Genomic DNA, 23,372 nt, shown 5'->3' with positions numbered 1-23,372 from the left:
TTTTTATTGCAAACGCACACTGTCTTGACATTTTCGGTGAGTTATCTACCACGACCCCAAGATCTCTCTCTTGGTCATTCTCTGCCAGTTCACACCCCATCAACTTGTATTTGTAGCTGGGATTCTTGGCCCCAATGTGCATTACTTTGCACTTGGCCACATTGAACAGCATCTGCCACGTTGACGTCCATTCACCCAGCCTCTCTCTCAGCCTCCTGGGGTGGAGCCAGGAAACTTTGGGAGTGGAACCAGGAGACATTGGGGTGGAGCCAGGAACAAGGGTGTAACAAGCATAATTGAACTCCAAGGGAGTTCTGGCCATCACATTTATAGGGACAGCACACCTTTTTAAATATCTTCCTTCCATATGAAATAATGAAGGATAGGGTCACCTTCTTTTGGGGCTCATAGAATTGGACCCCCTGGTTCAATCATTTTGAAACTTGGGGGGGGTACTTTGGGGAGAGGCACTAGATACTATACTGAAAATTTGGTGCCTCTACCTCAAAAAACAGCTCCCCCAGAGCCCCCGAAACCTCCAGATCAATTCCCTTTTCTCACTTTTCTCCCTTTCTCACAATACAAGAACTCGTGGGCATTCGATGAAATTGCTGAGCAGACAGGTTAAAACGGATAAAAGGAAGTACTTCTTCACCCAAAGGGTGATTAACATGTGGAATTCATTGCCACAGGAGGTGGTGGCGGCCACAAGCATAGCCACCTTCAGGAGGGGTTTAGATAAAAATATGGAGCAGAGGTCCATCAGTGGCTATTAGCCACAGTGTGTGTGTGTGTGTGATTATATATATATATATGTGTGTGTGTGTGTGTGTGTGTGTATAGATAGATAGATAGATAGATAGATAGATAGATAGATAGATAGATAGATAGATAGATAGATAGATAGATAGATAGATAGATATAGATATATAGATATAGATAGATATAGATATAGATAGATATAGATATATAGATATAGATATATATAGATATAGATATTGCCACTGTGTGACAGAGTGTTGGACTGGATGGGCCATTGGCCTGATCTAATATGGCTTCTCTTATGTTCCCCATTATACCCTATGAGAATCAATCTCCACATAGGGAATAATGAAGTGTTCAGCAGACGTTCCCCCCTTCCCCCCCTGTTTTCTGGATACTCTGAAGCGAGGGATTGGCCTCTCTACTCACGAGTTGCTGCCAACTCCTTCCAAGTAACACAGACACCCCATCCCAAGAGGAAGCCTTTCAATCGGAGACTGAAGCCTCCGGAAGGGAAAAAAATCACATGGCGGCTTTGGGGGCGGGGCTTCCCCCCCCCTCCCGGCCAGCCGACTGGGGGCGGGAAGGAGCCTGGGAAAGTGGAAGAACCCCCGCTGGGACCTGGCGATTGGCAAGCCTAAGCTCACACCAACTCCACTTAGAGGGAACACCGATTACGGCCCATGGCCCCATACGATAAACCTGCTTCTGCTTTGCATTTTTAAATGTACTTTTTTTTTTTTTAAAGTCTTTCTGTTCTTAGGGTTTGTCCCTCCCTCGGTCCCTCACCTCTTGTCTCCCTCCCCACAGAATTACACCAAATGTAGCTGCATCGTTGTCAAAGCGGCCCTGGGGTCTGCCGTCCCGGGGAACTGCAGCAGAGATTGTTCCACGCACCTGATGCCTTTTCTGTTGTTCTGCTGCCTGGCTGGATTCTTGGCGAGCCTCGCCTTCACGCCGACCTTCATGTGCATCCTCAGGTAGCGGGAGAGGCGGGACGAGAGCTCCTAGGAGCTTGGGGGAGACTTTGGGGTTTTTTTCTCTGCGGAGGGACCGAGAGGGGCTGCGTTTTGGGGAATGTGCGGAGTTGGCCCAAGGGGGATTCCGGAGGGGGCGTGAAAGAGAGGCCGGCTTCAGATGCCCAATTTGCGTCCCCCTTACTGTTCTTTGTAGGGCAGGGGGTGACGTTGACGAACGGATGCTTTATGGAAGAAGAAGATATTGGATTTCTATCCCGCCCTCCACTCCAAAGAGTCTCAGAGCGGCTCACAATCTCCTTTCCCTTCCTCCCCCACAACAGACACCCTGTGAGGTAGATGAAGATATTGGATTTATACCCCGCCCTGCACTCCGAAGAGTCTCAGAGCGGCTCACAATCTCCTTTACCTTCCTCCCCCACAACAGACACCCTGTGAGGTAGATGAAGATATTGGATTTATATCCCGCCCTCCACTCCGAAGAGTCTCAGAGCGGCTCACAATCTCCTTTCCCTTCCTCCCCCACAACAGACACCCTGTGAGGTAGATGAAGATATTGGATTTATACCCCGCCCTGCACTCCGAAGAGTCTCAGAGCGGCTCACAATCTCCTTTACCTTCCTCCCCCACAACAGACACCCTGTGAGGTAGATGAAGATATTGGATTTATATCCCGCCCTCCACTCCGAAGAGTCTCAGAGCAGCTCACAATCTCCTTTCCCTTCCTCCCCCAAAACAGACACCCTGTGAGGTAGATGAAGATATTGGATTTATATCCTGCCCTCCACTCTGAAGAGTCTCAGAGCGGCTCACAATCTCCTTTCCCTTCCTCCCCCTCAACAGACATCCTGTGAGGTAGATGAAGATATTGGATTTATATCCCGCCCTCCACTCCGAAGAGTCTCAGAGCGGCTCACAATCTCCTTTACCTTCCTCCCCCACAACAGACACCCTGTGAGGTAGATGAAGATATTGGATTTATATCCCGCCCTCCACTCCAAAGAGTCTCAGAGCGGCTCACAATCTCCTTTCCCTTCCTCCCCCACAACAGACACCCTGTGAGGTAGATGAAGATATTGGATTTATATCCTGTCCTCCACTCTGAAGAGTCTCAGAGCGGCTCACAATCTCCTTTCCCTTCCTCCCCCTCAACAGACATCCTGTGAGGTAGATGAAGATATTGGATTTATATCCCGCCCTCCACTCCGAAGAGTCTCAGAGCGGCTCATAATCTCCTTTACCTTCCTCCCCCACAACAGACACCCTGTGAGGTAGATGAAGATATTGGATTTATATCCCGCCCTCCACTCCGAAGAGTCTCAGAGCGGTTCACAATCGCCTTTACCTTCCTCCCCCACAACAGACACCCTGTGAGGTAGATGAAGATATTGGATTTATATCCCGCCCTCCACTCCGAAGAGTCTCAGAGCGGCTCACAATCTCCTTTTCCTTCCTCCCCCCCACAAAAGACACCCTGTGAGGAAGATGAAGATATTAGATTTATATCCCTCCCTGCACTCCGAAGAGTCTCAGAGCGGCTCACAATCTCCTTTACCTTCCTCCCCCACAACAGACACCCTGTGAGGTAGATGAAGATATTGGATTTATATCCCGCCCTCCACTCCGAAGAGTCTCAGAGCGGCTCACAATCTCCTTTTCCTTCCTCCCCCCCACAAAAGACACCCTGTGAGGAAGATGAAGATATTAGATTTATATCCCTCCCTGCACTCCGAAGAGTCTCAGAGCGGCTCACAATCTCCTTTCCCTTCCTCCCCCACAACAGACACCCTGTGAGGTAGATGAAGATATTGGATTTATATCCCGCCCTCCACTCCGAAGAGTCTCAGAGCGGCTCACAATCTCCTTTCCCTTCCTCCCCCACAAAAGACACCCTGTGAGGTGGGTGGGGCTGGAGAGGGCTCTTACAGCAGCTGCCCTTTCAAGGACAACCTCTGCCAGAGCTCTGGCAGACCCAAGGCCATGCTAGCAGGTGTATAGGTGAGTATAGGTGCTATCTCCTTGAATGGGATGCTTCACTTCGTCTGAGCCTGGGAGCTGCCTTCTGGCCCCTCCTGTCTCCTTTGTCCTCTCCCTCCTACACATGGCCTTCTGTGGAGACACAGATCTCCGCAGGTCTCTCTTGCAGGGAGCGACTCAGCATGCCTGGACACTGGGGGGCACTACATCACTATAAGTGCGTAAAGGTGTTAGCTTTGTCCTCTCCCTTCTGCACATGGCCTTCCGTGGAAACACAGATCTCTGCAGGTCTCTCTTGCAGTGAGCGACTCAGCATGCCTGGACACTGAGGGGTGCTACATCACTCTAAGTGTGTACGGGTGTTAGGCTTGTCCTCTCCCTCCTTCACATGGCCTTCCGTGGAGACACAGGTCTCTGCAGGTCTCTCTTGTAGTGAGCCTCAGCATGCCTGGACACTGGTGGGCGCTACATCACTCTAAGTGTGTATAGGTACTATCTCCTTGAATGGGATGCTTCTCTTCGTCTGAACCTGGGAGCTGTCTTCTGGCCCCTCCTCTCTCCCTTCGTCCTCTCCCTCCTACACATGGCCTTCTGTGGAGACACAGATCTCTCGAGGTCTCTCTTGCAGGGAGCGACTCAGCATGCCTGGACACTGGGGGGCGCTACATCACTCTAAGTGCGTAAAGGTGTTAGCTTTGTCCTCTCCCTCCTGCACATGGCCTTCCGTGGAGACACAGATCTCTGCAGGTCTCTCTTGCAGTGAGCGACTCAGCATGCCTGGACACTTGGGAGCGCTACATCACTCGAAGTGTGTACGGGTGTTAGGCTTGTCCTCTCCCTCCTTCACATGGCCTTCCGTGGAGACACAGGTCTCTGCAGGTCTCTCTTGTAGTGAGCGACTCAGCATGCCTGGACACTGGGGGGCGCTACATCACTCTAAGTGCGTATAGGTGCTCTCTCCTTGAATGGGATGCTTCTCTTCGTCTGAACCTGGGAGCTGTCTTCTGGCCCCTCCTCTCTCCTTCGTCCTCTCCCTCCTACACATGGCCTTCTATGGAGACACAGATCTCTCGAGGTCTCTCTTGCAGGGAGCGACTCAGCATGCCTGGACACTGGGGGGCGCTACATCACTCTAAGTGCGTAAAGGTGTTAGCTTTGTCCTCTCCCTCCTGTACATGGCCTTCCGTGGAGACACAGGTCTCTGCAGGTCTCTCTTGTAGAGACAAGACCCTCATCCTCCCCCACACACGACGCTGGACAAGCTAGCCATCTGTGAGAAGGAAAGCACCCTTTAGATTAGGTTCGTCCCTCTCCTTTCGACTGCAACTTAAAGGTGAGCCGGTTGGATCTGCTTGAATCAACAATTTGCTCGAATCATTGTTTGCAATAGATCCAAGCGGGCACTGCTGGGTTGGTCTGAGGCCGCTGAACAAAGCAGGAGTCCAGCGGCCCCTTTAAGACCAACTAAGTTTTATTCAGAACGTCAGCTTTCGTGCGCTCTCTAAGCACGCTTCGCCAGACGAGCAGGTCAGGTACTGTGGGCTGAAATACGTGCAGTTCGGGGATTAAGAGAACCGTGGTCACATGGTGAGGCAGTGTGGCTTGGCCATTTGGTCTGGATAGCCGTAAAAGGTAATAAAGTTTCCCGCCAGTCGGTGTTTCTGCAAAGTTAGGTAAACCACAAAAGGACGTGTATTCCTAGTCGTAGTCCACCTAATGTACTTATCAGCATCAATCTATACATTATAAACATCATTCTAGTTTGCCATTAGCAAAAAAGAACACCCAAAATGAAAATGGGTTAAGTATAATGAGGGACGGTGGCTCAGTGGTAGAGCATCTGCTTGGGAAGCAGAAGGTCCCAGGTTCAATCCCCAGCATCTCCAACTAAAAAGGGTCCAGGCAAGTAGGTGTGAAAAACCTCAGCTGGAGACCCTGGAGAGCCATGAATGGGGCTGTGGCTCAGTGGTAGAACATCTGCTTGGGAAGCAGAAGGTCCCAGGTTCAATCCCCAGGATCTCCAACTAAAAAGGGTGCAGGCAAGAGGTGTGAGTAACCTCAGCTGGAGACCCTGGAGAGCCATGAATGGGGCTGTGGCTCAGTGGTAGAGCATCTGCTTGGTAAGCAGAAGGTCCCAGGTCTTCAATCCCCGGCATCTCCAACTAAAAAGGGTCCAGGCAAGTAGGCATGAACAACCTCAGCTTGAGACCCTGGAGAGCCATGAATGGGGCTGTGGCTCAGTGGTAGAGCATCTGCTTGGGAAGCAGAAGGTCCTAGGTTCAATCCCCGGCATCTCCAACTAAAAAGGGTCCTGGCAAATAGGTGTGAAAAACCTCAGCTGGAGACCCCAGAGAGCCATGAATGGGGCTGTTGCTCAGCGCTAGAGGATCTGCTTGGTAAGCAGAAGGTCCCAGGTTCAATCCCCGGCATCTCCAACTAAAAAGGGTCCAGCAAGTAGGCGTGAAAAACCTCAGCTTGAGACCCTGGAGAACCGCTGCCAGTCTGAGAAGACAATACTGACTTTGATGGACCAAGTGTCTGATTCAGTATAAGGCAGCTTCATATGTTCATATATATATATGTTCATATATGTAATGAGATCAATAGTCAATATCCCTTATTTGAGTGTGTCAATATAAAACATTATTCCGATACACTATTATAAAAGAGAAATACATTGGAATACTGTGGATGTATAGCTATACTCACTGAGAGCGGGTTTAGCACACCGTTTGCAATATTCCTCTTGGGAGATCTAGTCCCTGCCCTCAGTATTATGCTTTCGATGACTGGGCAGAACTGTGCTATATTTAACAAGGTATATCCCAATAAGTCGACCTCGTGTAAAGAGGCTGATAGCTTGGTTTTTCCAGATGCCCGTTGTGTCCTCACTGCCCTGCGTCTTTCCACCTGTTCAGCTCTCATGAATCCTTCTTTGCTTCTCTTTGCTTTTAGGAATGTTAAGGCCGAAGACAAGTCTTTTGCCATCGGGATCCAGTACCTCTTCCTAAGACTTTGGGGTAAGTCGAATCCGCGTTTCCAAAATCGGGTGCTGATTCTAGCATCCTGAGGGAAAAGATTCAAGCCCCCCCTCCCTCCCCTCCAGCTGGGCAGAAAAGGTGAGAGCGTCACAAAGAAGAAGAAGATGATATTGGATTTATATCCCGCTCTATACTCTGAATCTCACAGTCTCAGAGCGGTCACAATCTCCTTTACCTCCCCCCCCACACCCTGTGAGGTGGATGGGGCTGAGAGGGCTCTCCCAGAAGCTGCACTTTCAAGGACAACTCCTATGAGAGCTATGGCTGACCCACGGCCATCCCAGCAGCTGCAAGTGGAGGAGTGGGGAATCAAACCCGGTTCTCCCAGATAAGAGAGCTCTGGCTGAACCAAGACCATTCCAGCAGGTGCAAGTGGAGGAGTGGGGAATCAAACCCGGTTCTCCCAGATAAGAGAGTTATGGCTGACCCAAGGCCATTCCAGCAGCTGCAAGTGGAGGAGTGGGGAATCAAACCCAGTTCTCCCAGATAAGAGAGCTCTGGCTGACCCAAGGCCATCCCAGCAGAAGCAAGTGGAGGAGTGGGGAATCAAACCCGGTTCTCCCAGATAAGAGAGCTCTGGCTGACCCAAGGCCATTCCAGCAGGTGCAAGTGGAGGAGTAGAGAATCAAGCCCGGTTCTCCCAGATAAGAGAGCTCTGGCTAACCCAAGGCCATTCCAGCAGCTGCAAGTGGAGGAGTGGGGAATCAAACCCGGATCTCCCAGATAAGAGAGCTCTGGCTGACCCAAGGCCATTCCAGCAGCTGCAAGTGGAGGAGTGGGGAATCAAACCCAGTTCTCCCAGATAAGAGAGCTCTGGCTGACCCAAGGCCATTCCAGCAGCTGCAAGTGGAGGAGTGGGGAATCAAACCCGGTTCTCCCAGATAAGAGAGCTCTGGCTGACCCAAGGCCATTCCAGCAGCTGCGAGTGGAGGAGTGGGGAATCGAACCCGGTTCTCCCAGATAAGAGAGCTCTGGCTGACCCAAGGCCATTCCAGCAGCTGCGAGTGGAGGAGTGGGGAATCAAACCCGGTTCTCCCAGATAAGAGAGCTCTGGCTGACCCAAGGCCATTCCAGCAGCTGCGAGTGGAGGAGTGGGGAATCAAACCCGGTTCTCCCAGATAAGAGAGCTCTGGCTGACCCAAGGCCATTCCAGCAGCTGCGAGTGGAGGAGTGGGGAATCAAACCCAGTTCTCCCAGATAAGAGAGCTGTGGCTGACCCAAGGCCATTCCAGCAGCTGCAAGTGGAGGAGTGGGGAATCAAACCCAGTTCTCCCAGATAAGAGAGGTATGCCTGACCCAAGGCCATTCCAGCAGCTGCAAGTGGAGGAGTGGGGAATCAAACCCCGTTCTCCCAGAGAAGAGAGCTATGGCTGACCCAAGGCCATTCCAGCAGCTGCAAGTGGAGGAGTGGGGAATCAAACCCTGTTCTCCCGGATAAGAGAGCTGTGGCTGACCCAAGGCCATTCCAGCAGCTGCAAGTGGAGGAGTGGGGAATCAAACCCCGTTCTCCCAGATAAGAGTCCACACACTTAACCACTACACCAAACGGGCTCTCTTACAATCACCTTCCCTTTCTCCCCCACAACAAACACCCTGTGAGGTGTGTGGAGCTGAGAGAGCTTTGACAGGAGCTGCCCTTTCAAGGACAACTCCTGCGAGAGCTCTGGCTAACCGAAGGCCATTCCAGCAGCTGCAAGTGAAGGAGTGGGGGAATCAAACTCGGTTCTCCCAGATAAAAGTCCACACACTTAGCCACTACACCAAACTGGCTTGAAGGAAGGGAGAAAGGAAGGAAATAGATGAGGGAAAGGAGAGGTGGAAAGAAAGCAACCTTAAATGCATTTTTCAAGCGGCTGGCTGGCCTGGCTTGGCGAAGTGATTTAAAGAGGCCAATGCCGTTTCCAAGCTAGCTGATGGGGCGGTGGGAGCTTTGAGAGCCACACAATGTATGAAAGAACCTTATGTGGCTCCTAAGCCACCCCTGGTTTAAAACGTAAACCCATCTGAGGGCTGCCAAATCCAAGTGGGGAAGATTTTGAAGACCTGCGGGGTGGAGCCTGAGGAGGGGAAGGTTTGGGGAGGGGAAGGACATTGGTGGGCTGTAAAGCCATTGAGTCCACTAGGGTTGCCATGGAAATATTTGGGAACTTTACGGATGGAGCCAGGAAACTTTCCCATTCCAGATAGATAATAAAAATATGGCACTGCAGTTCCCCCGAATACAGCCTTCATTTCCTCCTCCTCTTTTTTGCCTTCAAAGGGTTCCCCGGCAGTTGCACTTCCACTAAATGAAAGCAAACACCCAAAGCAGTCAAAATGAACAGTTTTGAAGCCCACACTTTTGTGACCTCACTGGGGCAATTTATGCATGGAAGTTGCTGGATGTAGCAGTCTGCTGCATTTCAACCAATTTAGGGAGAGAGAGGTCAAGGGGGGGCGGTATAATCAGGCTCTTGTTAACTCTTTACTGTCCCTTTTACTATGCGAATGACTTCTGAAAGGAATGGAAAACAAACAGAAGGACGGGGCTTTCACTCTTCCTCTCTCACACACTCGGCGGGAAGAGGCACATGTTTCTGCCTTCCCCCCTCCCCCGCAGCTTTAGTCCCACTGAGATTTAAAGGCACACACACACCTTCCAAAACAGAAGCAAGTTTGCAAATGTCTAAACTTGCTGGGATGGAAAGACACATCATGGCTGTTGGGGCAGGGCTTAGGAGTCTGCAAAGGTGGGGGGATCCCCCTGCCGGGACCTGGGGGTGGCGAGGCTAGAGTCCCCCGTTCCAAGCAGTCATTTCCTCCGCAGTTAGTGATCTCTGTCCGCTGCAGATGAGTTATGATTCTGGGAGATTTCCAGGCCCCTCCAGCAAGCTGCAACCAAAAAAAAAAGATGTCCGCGGAAATAGGACAGAAAAGAGTAATAACAAACAAACAGTATGATGTACAATTTCAATAAATATTTATAACCAATATTAATATGTGGTTGTGTATGTGAACTGAAGTGAGTATATTGAATGGTGTTCCTACCTGGCTCATTGGAGCCTGTAGGACCAAGCTTGGCGACTTGGGAACAATGGGCAGAAGGATCCAAATCCATGCTGCCCCGCACCAATCACAAGGCCCCTGCTGGTTTGAATAGTCCAATGGTGTGTTTGCTAGGCATACAAATTCATATATTCGAAATGTGCAAACTTGCTTTCATGACTTTATAAAACTAGACCCGTCGAGTAAGCCGCTCAAGGCGGAAATCAAAGTCCATTTCAAATGTTCAAAAGTCCACTGCGTTCTTATGGATTTCTAAAGGACATCAATTCCTTCTTCTTGCAGCACCAGTGGAACAGAACTCCGGAGAGCCAGCTTCATGACTTCGCAGGCTTAGAGTGGTACTCAAAATAGTTTATGCCCCGTCTCATATGTCCGACAAAGCTCGACGGTGAAACAGCCGGTTCCAGCTTGCGGCCCCGTCACCGGAATTTTAATTAACGGGGTTCTTACTTCTGTTCCACTGGTGCAAGAAGAAGGGATTGATGTCCTTTAGAAATCCTCAAGAACACAGTGGACTTTTGGACATTTAAAATGGACTTTGATTTCCGCCTTGAGCGGCTTACTCGACGCGTCTAGTTTTATAAAGTCACGAAAGCAAGTTTGCACATTTCGAATATATGAATTTGTATGCCTTGAGGGGGGGGGGGTGATAACGGTACATTTATAAAGTTGTGATTATCTTTGTTTAATTTGTTTAATTTGCCCGTAATATTGCTGTTTGGTTTTTTTGGTTTTCTCGTTTTGTACACAGCTTCCTCTCTTTTGCTCTGCGTACTTAATAAAGGAGGTACTCACTACCTCCTCGCCTTTGCCATTGCGTTAAACCCACAAAGTTCATATCCTACTCATATTCATTCGCACGGTTCCAAAGTCTCGTGGCCTTTAGACAAGTCCCGACAAGTCTTGAAGTATTTAATGTTTCAAGATTAAAGGCACTTAGATCTGGAACATTTTATTTATTTATAATAATAATAATAATAATAATAAATTTTATTTGTACCCCGCCCTCCCCCGCCGAAGCAGGCTCAGGGCGGCTAACAATATGATGACCAATGGTACATTAATTAAAACAGTAATAAACAACCCAATGACCAATGGTACATTAATAAAACAATTACATTAAGAACATTAAAGTTAAGCATTAATTAACCTTAAAAACCAGTTAGAACAATTAACTAAAACAAACTATAACTTTATTACTTTACGTTTCTATCCCGCCCTCTCCGCAAGCGGACTCAGGGCAGCTAACAACATTCATATTTACAAGTTAAAACTAATAACACGTAGTTACAATTTAAAACCTTTTCATGGTGCTGTACCACTACAATATAAGCGAGTTCTTCTTTTCTGACAGTGATCACGTAGTAACTCTATAATGATGATGCGGGGTGGCAGTTCTCTCCCGGTTAGATATCAAAGGCCTGTTGGAATAGTTCGGTCTTACAGGCCCTGAGGAAAGTAGAAAGATCCCCCAGGGCCCTTATGGCCTCCGGGAGAGCATTCCACAGTTCTGGTGCTACCACCGAGAAGGCCCTAGCTCGCGTCAAACGCAACCCAGCCTCCTTTGGTCCAGGGATGGACAGTAGATTTTTTGTCCCTGAACGCAGTGCTCTCTGGGGAACATGTGGAGAAAGGCGGTCCCGCAGATAGTCAGCCCCCTGACCACAGAGGGCTTCAAAGGTCAATACCAACACCTTGAAACGGACTCGGAACACAATAGGTAGCCAGTGCAGCTCTTTCAGCACTGGCCGAATGTGAACATATGAACATATGAAGCTGCCTTATACTGAATCAGACCCTTGGTCCATCAAAGTCAGTCTTGTCTACTCAGACTGGCAGCAGCTCTCCATGGTCTCAAGCTGAGGTTTTTCACGCCTATTTGCCTGGACACTTCTTAGTTGGAGATGCCAGGGATTGAACCTGGGTCCTTCTGCTTACCAAGCAGATGCTCTACCACTGAGCCACCGTCTCTCCCTAGAACGCATGAAGCTGCCTTCTACTGAATCAGACCCTTGGTCCATCAAAGTCAGTTGTCTACTCAGACTGGCAGTGGCTCTCCAGGGTCTCCAGCTGAGGTTTTTCACACCTATTTGCCTGGACCCTTTTTTGGAGATGCCAGGGATTGAACCTGGGACCTTCTTCTTACCGAGCAGATGCTCTACCACTGAGCCACCGTCCCTCCCCATCGAGGGAGCCCCGTTAACAGCTGCACTGCGGCGTTCTGCACTAGCTGTAGTTTCCAAGTCAGCGCCAAGGGTAGCCCCACGTAGAGAGCATTACAGCAATCTATTCTTGAGGTGACCATGGCATGGATCACCACTACTAAGTCATCATGCTCCAGGAAAGGAAACATGAAACCTTCTATCGATCCCTGGGCCGAGGGAGGCACGATTGAAGACCACTCAGGAGAGAGCTTTTTCAGTCGCCGCCCCCTATTGGTGGAGCCAACTGCTTGAGTAGGTCAGAGCCTTGCGGGACCTCGCCCAGTTTCGCGAGGTCTGCAAGACAACACTATTCCGGCTAACCTTTAATTAAACTGCCGATATAGTGATACTGAGAACACCTAAGAGCTCAGAATACCACCAGAAATTATCTGATATTAGCACCAAATCGTTTTTATAGTTTTAAATAACCTGCATACCTTAGGGACCGCCCCTCTCCGCATGCACCCCAGAGAGCACTTCGGTCAGGGTCACAGAATCTGCTCTCGATCCCCCGTATCAAAGAGGCCAGGCTCAAGGTGACCAGAGCCAGGGCCTATTCTGCTGTGGCTCCTGCCTGGTGAAATGAATCTGCGCCGTTCCTCAGGGCCTGTAAAACGGTGCTCTTCCGCCAGGCGTGTTCAAATCAAAATCTATAACAACAGGACAGCAGAAACGGATCCACTTGGCCCACCGTGAACGTCACATCGTGACTGGGGACCTTCTTTTAACAGGATATCCAGCAGAAGCGATCGAATGACAAAATGTTTAACATCGATATAGTTGGTAGCATCCGCCATCTTTAGTACACCACCAGATTTTAATGTGAGATCAATAGCACCTACTGTCGTTTGATGTACTTGTTTTATATGTTTTATTTATGATGCACTTGTGCTTTATTTATTTATTTATTTATTTATTTATTTATTTATTTATTTATTTATTTATTTATTTATTTAATTCGATTTATATCCCGCCCTACCCCACCGAGGTGGGCTCAGGGCGGCTTACAACATAAAAACCAACAGAATCCATTTAAATACATTCATGATAGATTAATAATTATAATTATACAATAAAATATATAAAATATATATAAAATACATAAAAACACATAAAACTTACTACAATATGTACTATGCTAACCTTCCTTAAATCAATTCTTCAATATCCCAGTATTAAATAATCTGGTGTTATAGATTGGAGTGTTCAGGCATTCTGATAGCAATTAATTATATGCCAGCCGGAAGAGGACTGTTTTGCAGGCCCTGCAGAACTGTTCAAGGCTCCGCAGGGCCCTCACCTCTTCCGGGAGCTGATTCCACCAACAGGGAGCTGCAATCGAGAAGGCCCTGTCTCTGGTCACTTTCAGACGGGCCTCCTTTGGCCCAGGGATTGTAAGGAGGTTTTGGGACCCCGATCTCAGCACTCTCTGGGGAACATGTGGGGAGAGACGGTCTTTATCTCGTCTATATCAAACTGGAGAGCCAGTTTGGTGTAGTGGTTAAGTGTGCGGACTCTTATCTGGGAGAACCGGGTTTGATTCCCCACTCCTCCACTTGCACCTGCTAGCATGGCCTTGGGTCAGCCATAGCTCTGGCAGAGGTTGTCCTTGAAAGGGCAGCTGCTGGGAGAGCCCTCTCCAGCCCCGCCCACCTCACAGAGTGTCTGTTGTGGGAGAGGAAGGTAAAGGAGATTGTGAGCCGCTTTGAGACTCTTCAGAGTGGAGGGCGGGGTATAAATCCAATTTCTTCTTCTATTAATGTTGGTCTTATGACCACCTAATGTGAGCCGCCCTGAGCCTGCTTCGGCAGGGATATAAATCCAATAAACCATGAACTCCACCAGAGCAAGAGCCTTCTCGGTTGCGGCCCCAATACTTTGGAACACCCTCCCAGAAGCCATCAGGGCCCTGCAGGATTTATCGCAGTTCCTGCAAGACTGAACTGTTCCAGATGGCTCGTATTACAGGGGTAGCCAACGGTAGCTCTCCAGATGTCTTTTGCCTACAACTCCCATCAGCCCCAACCAGCATGGCCAATGGCTGGGGCTGATGGGAGTTGGCGGCAAAAGACATCTGGAGAGCTACCGTTGGCCACCCCTAGCTTATAACATCTAATGGGAGAGGGCTGCCACATCTGGATCCATTGCGCTTTTATTATGGAGAGCCAGTTTGGTGTAGTGGTTAAGTGTGCAGACTCTTATCTGGGAGAACTGGGTTTGATTCCCCACTCCTCCACTTGCACCTGCTGGAATGGCCTTGGGTCAGCCATAGTTATCACAGAGGTTGTCCTTGAAAGGGCAGCTGCTGTGAGAGCCCTCTCCAGCCCCACCCACCTCACAGGGTGTTTGTTGTGGGGGGGGAAGGTAAAGGAGATTGTGAGCCGCTCTGAGACTCTTCGGAGTGGAGGGCGGGATATAAATCCAATATCTTCTTCTTCTTCTATTACTAACTGCCCGGGATCTGTGCGCGTGAGAAATATAATATTATACGATCTGCCTGAAGTAGCACCATGGTCATTTATCTGATTGTTTTAATATTGTTTCGTTTACTGCCTATTTTATGCTGTTAGCCGCCCCGAGTCTGTATGGAACAGGTGGGATATAAATATAATGTAATGTATAAGGCGGCCGTGGGTTTGTTTTCCAGCCTTTGTGCCGACCCCGGTGCTCTACGGCATCATCGTCAACGCCACCTGCCTCTTGTGGGAGCGGAAATGCCAGAGGAAAATAGCCTGCAGGTACTACGACAACACCGCTTTCCGGTACAGGTACGGCTAACCCTTGGTCGCCCTGCCACAATTCTGATTGGGCCTGGGTAGATTTGTCAGTCTCCATGCCCCTCTCCATTCAGGCCCCTCTCCATCAAAGTCAGTCTTGCCTACTCAGACTGGCGAAACTATAGGATCTTAGCATACAGCTGTGTAAATAAAAAAAAAAACCCGCTAAGAGACACCATAAATTTTAAACAAGACAGTGTAATGTAGAGGTCAGTGGTGTTCTGACCAAGCTTGCACATAGAACTTCAAATAGACAAGGGAAAGGAAAGGTTACTTGTGCAAGCACCAGTCGTTTCCGACTTTGGGGTGATGTTGCTTTCACAACGTTTTCACGGCAGACTTTTTACGGGGTGTGCGGAGAAACGCCATCTTGGTTGGGAGGGAACATGAAACTGCTAGGCAGGCTTTGGGGCCTAGCCGGCCCCTCACTCCCCCCTCCCTTCCAGAGCCAAACCAGCAACTCTAGGGGGAAAGCCTCCTAGAGCGGCAGGAAGTTCTTTTGTTCTCTGTATTTGAGTTAGGCAGGAAGAGAAGGAGTCTGCAGCTGGCCCTCGAGGAGAGAGGTGGTGAATCTGTGGGCTCCTGACTGAGGGAGAGGCCTACTCAGGAAAAGGAGGCCCCCAGGCAGTCAGACCAAGTAAGTCATCCACAAGGCAGGGCAAGTTTAGACCAGGGACAGTAGGATGCGTTTATAATCACCGTTTATTTGCCCTCCTTGTTGCTGATCAGGTGCTGTGCTAAACTTTTATATGTAACTGTTTTTGTTTTATTTTCTTTCTCTTCTTATTAAACATTTTTTTGTTTCTGTTTTGAATGCTGGCAGTCAAACTCTGTACCACATAGATCCCGACCGCTTAGACCACGCTGCTTTATGAAGGGGGCCCCGGGGAAGGGGGAAGGCATGCAGTTGGATAAGGTGCCAATCCTCCAGGGGTTCCCCAAAGAAGTGCTGAGGTCTCTGTGATACCCAAGTACAGGGTGGCAGAGGACCTTGAGGCCTGGCCTCAGAGCTGGAGAGGGGGATTGGGAGTCCTGTTCCTCTCAATCTGAACCCCTAGACTGAGCAGGTGGTGGCAGCGAGCCCAAGTGGCCAGAGGAGAAATACCTCCCTCCAGGAGTTGGCGACTCAGCAGGGAGTTGACGGGACTGGGTCTGAAGGCAGAATCGGGGCGGTTCCGTCACAGGGTGGTTTGCCATTGCCTTCCCCAGTCATCTACACTTTCGCCCCAGCAAGCTGGGGACTCATTTGACTGACCTCGGAAGGATGGAAGGCTGAGTCAACCTCGAGCCGGCTACCTGAACCCAGCTTCCACCGGGATCGAACTCAGGTCATGAGCAGAGCTTAGGACTGCAGTACTGCAGCTTTAACACTCTGTGCCACAGGGCTGTTCTTTTTTTACAAATAGACAAGAGCATGTAGCAAAAAGACATTCACAGAAGACAGTTCAAAAACAGTCTTTCCAATCACAAAGGAGTCACAATAATCCATTATTTAGTTCATAGAACTAAAGAAGCCCTTCCAAAGACGCCTGTTCTAGATATCCAGATATCATCCATCTTTCTTCAGTTTGGAGGCTTATTTATCACGGGAACCCAATCTTTACAATACTTTCACAGAAGACCAACAAAGTTCAGAACATGTCTGTTAGATTTCCATGTTCTGGAAAGACTGTTTTTGAACTTTCTTCTGTAAATGTCTTTTTGCTACATGCGCTTGTCTATTTGAAGCTCTATGTGCAAGCTTTGCCAGAACACCATTGACCTCTACATTACATTGTCTTGTTATTTAAAATTTATGGTGTCTCTTAGCATTTTTTTTTATTTACTCAGGCTGGCAGCAGCTCTCCAGGGTCTCAGGCAAGGGTCTTTCCCATCATCTCCTGCCTGGTCCTTTTAGCTGGAGATATCGGGGATTGAACTTGGGACCTTCTACATGCCAGGCAGAGGCTCTGTCACTGAGCTATGGCCCCTCTCCATGGCTCTCCAGGGTCTCAGGCAGAGGTCTTTCCCATCATCTCCTGCCTGGTCCTTTTAACTGGAGATGCTGGGGATTGAACCTGGGACCTTCTACATGCCAGGCAGAGGCTTTGTCACTGAGCTATGGCCCCTCTCCATGGCTCTCCAGGGTCTCAGGTAGAGGTCTTTCCCATCATCTCCTGCCTGGTCCTTTTAACTGGAGATGCTGGGGATTGAACCTGGGACCTTCTACATGCCAGGCAGAGGCTTTGTCACTGAGCTATGGCCCCTCTCCATGGCTCTCCAGGGTCTCAGGTAGAGGTCTTTCCCATCATCTCCTGCCTGGTCCTTTTAGCTGGAGATATCGGGGATTGAACTTGGGACCTTCTACATGCCAGGCAGAGGCTCTGTCACTGAGCTATGGCCCCTCTCCATGGCTCTCCAGGGTCTCAGGCAGAGGTCTTTCCCATCATCTCCTGCCTGGTCCTTTTAACTGGAGATGCTGGTGATTGAACCTGGGACCTTCTACATGCCAGGCAGAGGCTTTGTCACTGAGCTATGGCCCCTCTCCATGGCTCTCCAGGGTCTCAGGTAGAGGTCTTTCCCATCATCTCCTGCCTGGTCCTTTTAGCTGGAGATATCGGGGATTGAACTTGGGACCCTCCACATCCCAAGCAGAGGCTCTGTCACTGAGCTATGGCCCCTCTCCATGGCTCTCCAGGGTCTCAGGCAGAGGTCTTTCCCATCATCTCCTGCCTGGTCCTTTTAACTGGAGATGCCGGGGATTGAACCTGGGACCTTCTACATGCCAGGCAGAGGCTCTGTCACTGAGCTATGGCCCCTCTCCATGGCTCTCCAGGGTCTCAGGTAGAGGTCTTTCGCATCATCTCCTGCCTGGTCCTTTTAGCTGGAGATATCGGGGATTGAACTTGGGACTCTCCACATCCCAAGCAGAGGCTCTGTCACTGAGCTATGGCCCCTCTCCATGGCTCTCCAGGGTCTCAGGCAGAGGTCTTTCCCATCATCTCCTGCCTGGTCCTTTTAACTGGAGATGCCGGGGATTGAACCTGGGACCTTCTACATGCCAGGCAGAGGCTCTGTCACTGAGCTATGGCCCCTCTCCATGGCTCTCCAGGGTCTCAGGTAGAGGTCTTTCGCATCATCTCCTGCCTGGTCCTTTTAGCTGGAGATATCGGGGATTGAACTTGGGACTCTCCACATCCCAAGCAGAGGCTCTGTCACTGAGCTATGGCCCCTCTCCATGGCTCTCCAGGGTCTCAGGCAGAGGTCTTTCCCATCATCTCCTGCCTGGTGCTTTTAACTGGAGATGCCGGGGATTGAACCTGGGACCTTCTACATGCCAGGCAGAGGCTCTGTCACTGAGCTATGGCCCCTCTCCATGGCTCTCCAGGGTCTCAGGCAGAGGTCTTTCCCATCATCTCCTGCCTGGTCCTTTTAGCTGGAGATATCGGGGATTGAACTTGGGACCCTCCACATCCCAAGCAGAGGCTCTGTCACTGAACTATGGCCCCTCTCCATGGCTCTCCAGGGTCTCAGGAAGAGGTCTTTCCCATCATCTCCTGCCTGGTCCTTTTAACTGGAGATGCCGGGGATTGAACCTGGGACCTTCTAAATGCCAGGCAGAGGCTCTGTCACTGAGCTATGGCCCCTCTCCATGGTTCTCCAGGGTCTCAGGCAGAGGTCTTTCCCATCATCTCCTGCCTGGTCCTTTTAACTGGAGATGCCGGGGATTGAACCTGGGACCTTCTACATGCCAGGCAGAGGCTCTGTCACTGAGCTATGGCCCCTCTCCATGGCTCTCCAGGGTCTCAGGCAGAGGTCTTTCCCATCATCTCCTGCCTGGTCCTTTTAGCTGGAGATATCGGGGATTGAACTTGGGACCCTCCACATCCCAAGCAGAGGCTCTGTCACTGAGCTATGGCCCCTCTCCATGGCTCTCCAGGGTCTCAGGCAGAGGTCTTTCCCATCATCTCCTGCCTGGTGCTTTTAACTGGAGATGCCGGGGATTGAACCTGGGACCTTCTACATGCCAGGCAGAGGCTCTGTCACTGAGCTATGGCCCCTCTCCATGGCTCTCTAGGGTCTCAGGCAGAGGTCTTTCCCATCATCTCCTGCCTGGTCCTTTTAACTGGAGATGCCGGGGATTGAACCTGGGACCTTCTACATGCCAGGCAGAGGCTCTGTCACTGAGCTATGGCTCCTCTCCATGGCTCTCCAGGGTCTCAGGCAGAGGTCTTTCCCATCATCTCCTGCCTGGTCCTTTTAACTGGAGATGCCGGGGATTGAACCTGGGACCTTCTACATGCCAGGCAGAGGCTCTGTCACTGAGCTATGGCCCCTCTCCATGGCTCTCCAGGGTCTCAGGCAGAGGTCTTTCCCATCATCTCCTGCCTGGTCCTTTTAACTGGAGATGCCGGGGATTGAACCTGGGACCTTCTACATGCCAGGCAGAGGCTCTGTCACTGAGCTATGGCCCCTCTCCATGGCTCTCCAGGGTCTCAGGCAGAGGTCTTTCCCATCATCTCCTGCCTGGTCCTTTTAGCTGGAGATGCCGGGGATTGAACCTGGGACCTTCTACATGCCAGGCAGAGGCTCTGTCACTGAGCTATGGCCCCTCTCCATGGCTCTCCAGGGTCTCAGGCAGAGGTCTTTCCCATCATCTCCTGCCTGGTCCTTTTAGCTGGAGATGCCGGGGATTGAACCTGGGACCTTCTACATGCCAGGCAGAGGCTCTGTCACTGAGCTATGGCCCCTCTCCATGGCTCTCCAGGGTCTCAGGCAGAGGTCTTTCCCATCATCTCCTGCCTGGTCCTTTTAGCTGGAGATGCCGGGGATTGAACCTGGGACCTTCTGTGTGCCAAGCAGAGCCTTTATCTGGAAGGGGTGCTTTGGAGAGTGGGCTACGGCAAAGGCATTATACCCTGCCGAGACCCTGCCCACCCCCAAACTCCACCCTATATAGTTGCCAGCTCTGGGTTGGGCAATACCTGGACTATGGGGGTGGAGACTGGGGGGTGGGATGTGGGGAGGAGAAAGACCTAGATGGGGTATAATGCCCTAAAGCAGGGGTGGCCAACGGTAGCTCTCCAGATGTTTTTTGCCTACAACTCCCATCAGCCCCAGTCATTGGCCATACTGGCTGGGGCTGATGGGAGTTGTAGGCAAAAAACATCTGGAGAGCTACCGTTGGCCACCCCTGGCTTAGTGTTCAACCTCCGAAGCAGTCTTTTCTCCAGGTAAAAGGTAAAGGTAGTCCCCTGTGCAAGCACCAGTCGTTTCCAACTCTGGGGTGACGTTGCTTTCACGTTTTCACGGCAGACTTTTTTTACGGGGTGGTTTGTCATTGCTTTCCCCAGTCATCTACACTTTCCCCCCAGCAAGCTGGGGACTCATTTTACCGACGTCAGAAGGATGGAAGGCTGAGTCAACCTCAAGCCAGCTACCTGAACCCAGCTTCCGCCGGGATCAAATTCAGGTCATGAGCAGAGATTTTGGACTGCAGTACTGCAGCTTTCCCACTCTGCGCCACGAGGCCCCTTTCTCCAGGTCAGTTGAAATTCTGGGAGATCTCTCCAGGCCCTACCTGGAGTTTGAGCAACCACAAAATTAGGGGAGGGACGGTGGCTCAGTGGTAGAGCATCTGCTTGGGAAACAGAAGGTCCCAGGTTCAATCCCCGGCATCTCCAAAAAAGGGTCCAGGCAAATAGGAGTGGAAAACCTCAGCTTTAGACCCTGGAGAGCCATGAATGGGGCTGTGGCTCGGTGGTAGAGCATCTGCTTGGGAAGCAGAAGGTCCTAGGTTCAGTCCCTCGCATCTCCAAATAAGGGTCCAGGCAAATAGGTGTGAAAAAACTCAGCTTGAGACCCTGGAGAGCCGCTGCCAGTCTGAGAAGACAATACTGACTTTGATAGACCAAGGGTCTAATTCAATATAAGGCAGCTTCATATGTTCAAAATAAACACTGTATCTTCCTTTTATAATTGTTATTCACTCGCTCATGCACTCAACAATGCAAAGTTACATTTCCAGAGCCATAATTTGTGTCTAGAAAGAATGCAAAAAAGAAGTCCATGTAGAAGTCTCTAGTCAGTTTCCAAAACCAGTCAGTTTCCAGTAGTGTTCCTCTAAGTTCATGACTTTAGATAGGTTATTAAACTCTGGTATAGTGTCCAGATCACATGATGTGATGGTATCACTTTACTCTGCTCTGGTAAGACCTCACCTGGAGTCTTGTGTTCACTTTTGGGCACCACATTTTAAGAAGGACATAGAGAAGCTGGAAGGGGTCCAGAGGAGGGCGACAAAGTTGGTGAGGGGTCTGGAGACCAAGTCCTGTGAGGAAAGGTTGAAGGAGCTGGGGATGTTTAGCCTGGAGAGGAGGCGGCTGAGAGGAGATAGGATCACCATCTTCAAGTCCTTGAAGGGCTGTCCTATAGAGGATGGTGGGGAAGTGTTTTCTGTGGCCCCGGAAGGCAGAACCAGAACCAACGGGTTGAAATTAAATCAAAAGAGTTTCCGGCTCAACATTAGGAAGAACTTCTGGACTGTTAAAGCTGTTCCTCAGTGGAACAGGCTTTCTCGAGAGGTGGTGGGCTCTCCTTCCTTGGAGGTTTTTCAACAGAGGCTAGATGGCCATCTGACAGCAATGAAGATCTTGTGAATTTAGGGGGAGGTGTTTGTGAGTTTCCTGCATTATACAGTGGGTGTGGACTAGATGACCCTGGAGGTCCCTTCCAACTCTATGATTCTATGATTCCTTGGGAGGTGGTGGGCTCTCCTTCCTTGGAGGTTTTTAAACACAATGCCATCTGACAGCAATGAAGATCCTGTGAATTTAGGAGGAGGTGTTTGTGAGTTTCCTGCATTGTGCAGGGGGATGGACTAGATGACCCTAGAGGTCCCTTCCAACTCTAGGATTCTCCTTCCTTGGAGGTTTTTAAGCAGAGGCTAGATGGCCATCTGACAGCAATGAAGATCCTGTGAATTTAGGAGGAGGTGTTTGTGAGTTTCCTGCATTGTGCAAGGGGTTGGACTAGATGACCCTGGAGGTCCATTCCCATTCTATGGTCCATTTCCAGTAGTGTTTCTCTGAGCTCTTGGCTTCAGATAAGTGATGACACATCTCCTGGGTTTAAACTGGACTTCTTCAAATCACCATCCTTGGATTTGGAACCGCTGCTCCAAATTCAACTAGACTGCCGGTATCACTGGCTGGACTCGTGCCTCTGTGAAACTGTATTTTGAGCCTGCTTTGGCGAGGTGGGCGGGTTATAAATCAAATTAACTAGCTAACTTAATAGCTAACTAAAGTCAAGAGCTCAGAGGAGCTAGATATGAATTACGGCTCTGGAAGTGTAACTTTGTACTGTTGAGTGCATGGGGGGGTGAATAACAATTATCGCTCACTAATTTAAGTAAGATACAGCGTTGTTTATTTTGTGGTTGCTCAGCCTGTACACTGTAGTTTCGTGTTTTACTAAGTACCCATGTGGAGGTTGGCAGCCCTAAAACCACAGCCCCTTTGAGCTTCACCCCCGAATGGCCAAGAATTTCCCAACGCTGAGTTCGCAATCCTACACTGTCCTCGGGTTATCTGGTTTGGTAGGAGATGCTTGTCAAGCATGCTATTTCTAAGTGTTGGTTCTGTCCATACCTTTCTTCTCTCCACCCCCCCTCCCTTCTCTCGCTTCTCCCCTGGGGATGCATAATAAATCCCTTTGAATCCAGGATGTTTAATGTAACCTTGTATTAACGGTGTAAAATGCCTCTCCCCCAGATTCACACAGCCATGTCTTATCAGCTAGCAGAGAATGTGTGAGAAATGGAGATGTTAACATTCCTTAGCCATAAAAGAGATACTAGCGAGTAGCCTTTGAACCTTCAACTCAATTTGCATCTTTATGTTATTCTTTTGAAGTTATCTGTAACCCTGCCTTTTGAAGTGCTCTATAAGATACTATTCAATGCTCTGTCTATCATTACTTCCAAGGAATCCGTCCTTAGAGCAAGTCATGGAGTTTTCAATAAAACAAGTCTTTGATTAAAGAACAAAAGCTTGATGATTGCGACATATCGATGCTTGACTTTGCTTCCTTAAGCAGCCCTGTATCCCACCCTGACGCCCTCTGTTCTTTTTCTGGACCGGCAGCTTCATCGGCATTCAACTCGGGTATCAAGTCTGCTCTTTTCTCTGCTTGGTGGTCATCTACTACCTGTACCAGAAGGAGAACAAGTCCCAGGAAGAGCCGATGGAAGAAATCTACCTGGACGAAGTACCAGAGCAAAGGCCAGAAGCGCCGCAAGCGCAAGAAGAAACAGAAACGAGAGAAGCAACCGGCTGATCCACGCAGTGGGATTCCCAGTTTCGCTGAGCAGAGGGGCTGAGCTCCGTCTGCGTGTGATCCTTGAACCGCACAAGGAAGGGAAGTGGCGAACGCTGAGGGCAGATGCCTCTTTCCTCCGCCTGTCACCGTGTTGGTGCTTTCCCTCCTTTTTTTTTCTTTTGTACGTACGCTCACGAGTTAGGTTACCCAGCTGCAGCTGGCGGAAAGCTCAGTAAAACTGCGATAAGTCAATAAATACTCTGTCTACCTTTCGTATATCCCCAAGCT

General features: G+C 49.9%; 1 protein-coding gene across 1 annotated transcript in view; it reads left to right on the top strand.

The window, feature by feature from the left end:
• Positions 1 to 23,102, top strand: part of LOC132569171 (solute carrier organic anion transporter family member 2B1-like) — a 97,043-nt gene extending 73,941 nt beyond the window's left edge. Inside the window, exons 11-14 of the mRNA XM_060235360.1 lie at positions 1,573 to 1,742; positions 6,672 to 6,736; positions 14,654 to 14,774; positions 22,910 to 23,102. Of these exons, the coding sequence (XP_060091343.1) occupies positions 1,573 to 1,742; positions 6,672 to 6,736; positions 14,654 to 14,774; positions 22,910 to 23,102 (549 nt within the window). The remainder of the gene's footprint in view (positions 1 to 1,572; positions 1,743 to 6,671; positions 6,737 to 14,653; positions 14,775 to 22,909) is intronic.
• The last annotated feature ends 270 nt before the right edge of the window (positions 23,103 to 23,372 follow it).

The sequence above is a fragment of the Heteronotia binoei genome, chromosome 3 (assembly GCF_032191835.1).
Source record: "Heteronotia binoei isolate CCM8104 ecotype False Entrance Well chromosome 3, APGP_CSIRO_Hbin_v1, whole genome shotgun sequence".
Classification (NCBI taxonomy): Eukaryota; Metazoa; Chordata; class Lepidosauria; order Squamata; family Gekkonidae; genus Heteronotia; species Heteronotia binoei.
Note: the sequence above shows the minus strand (reverse complement) of the source record. Positions and strands in the feature narration are given on the sequence as shown.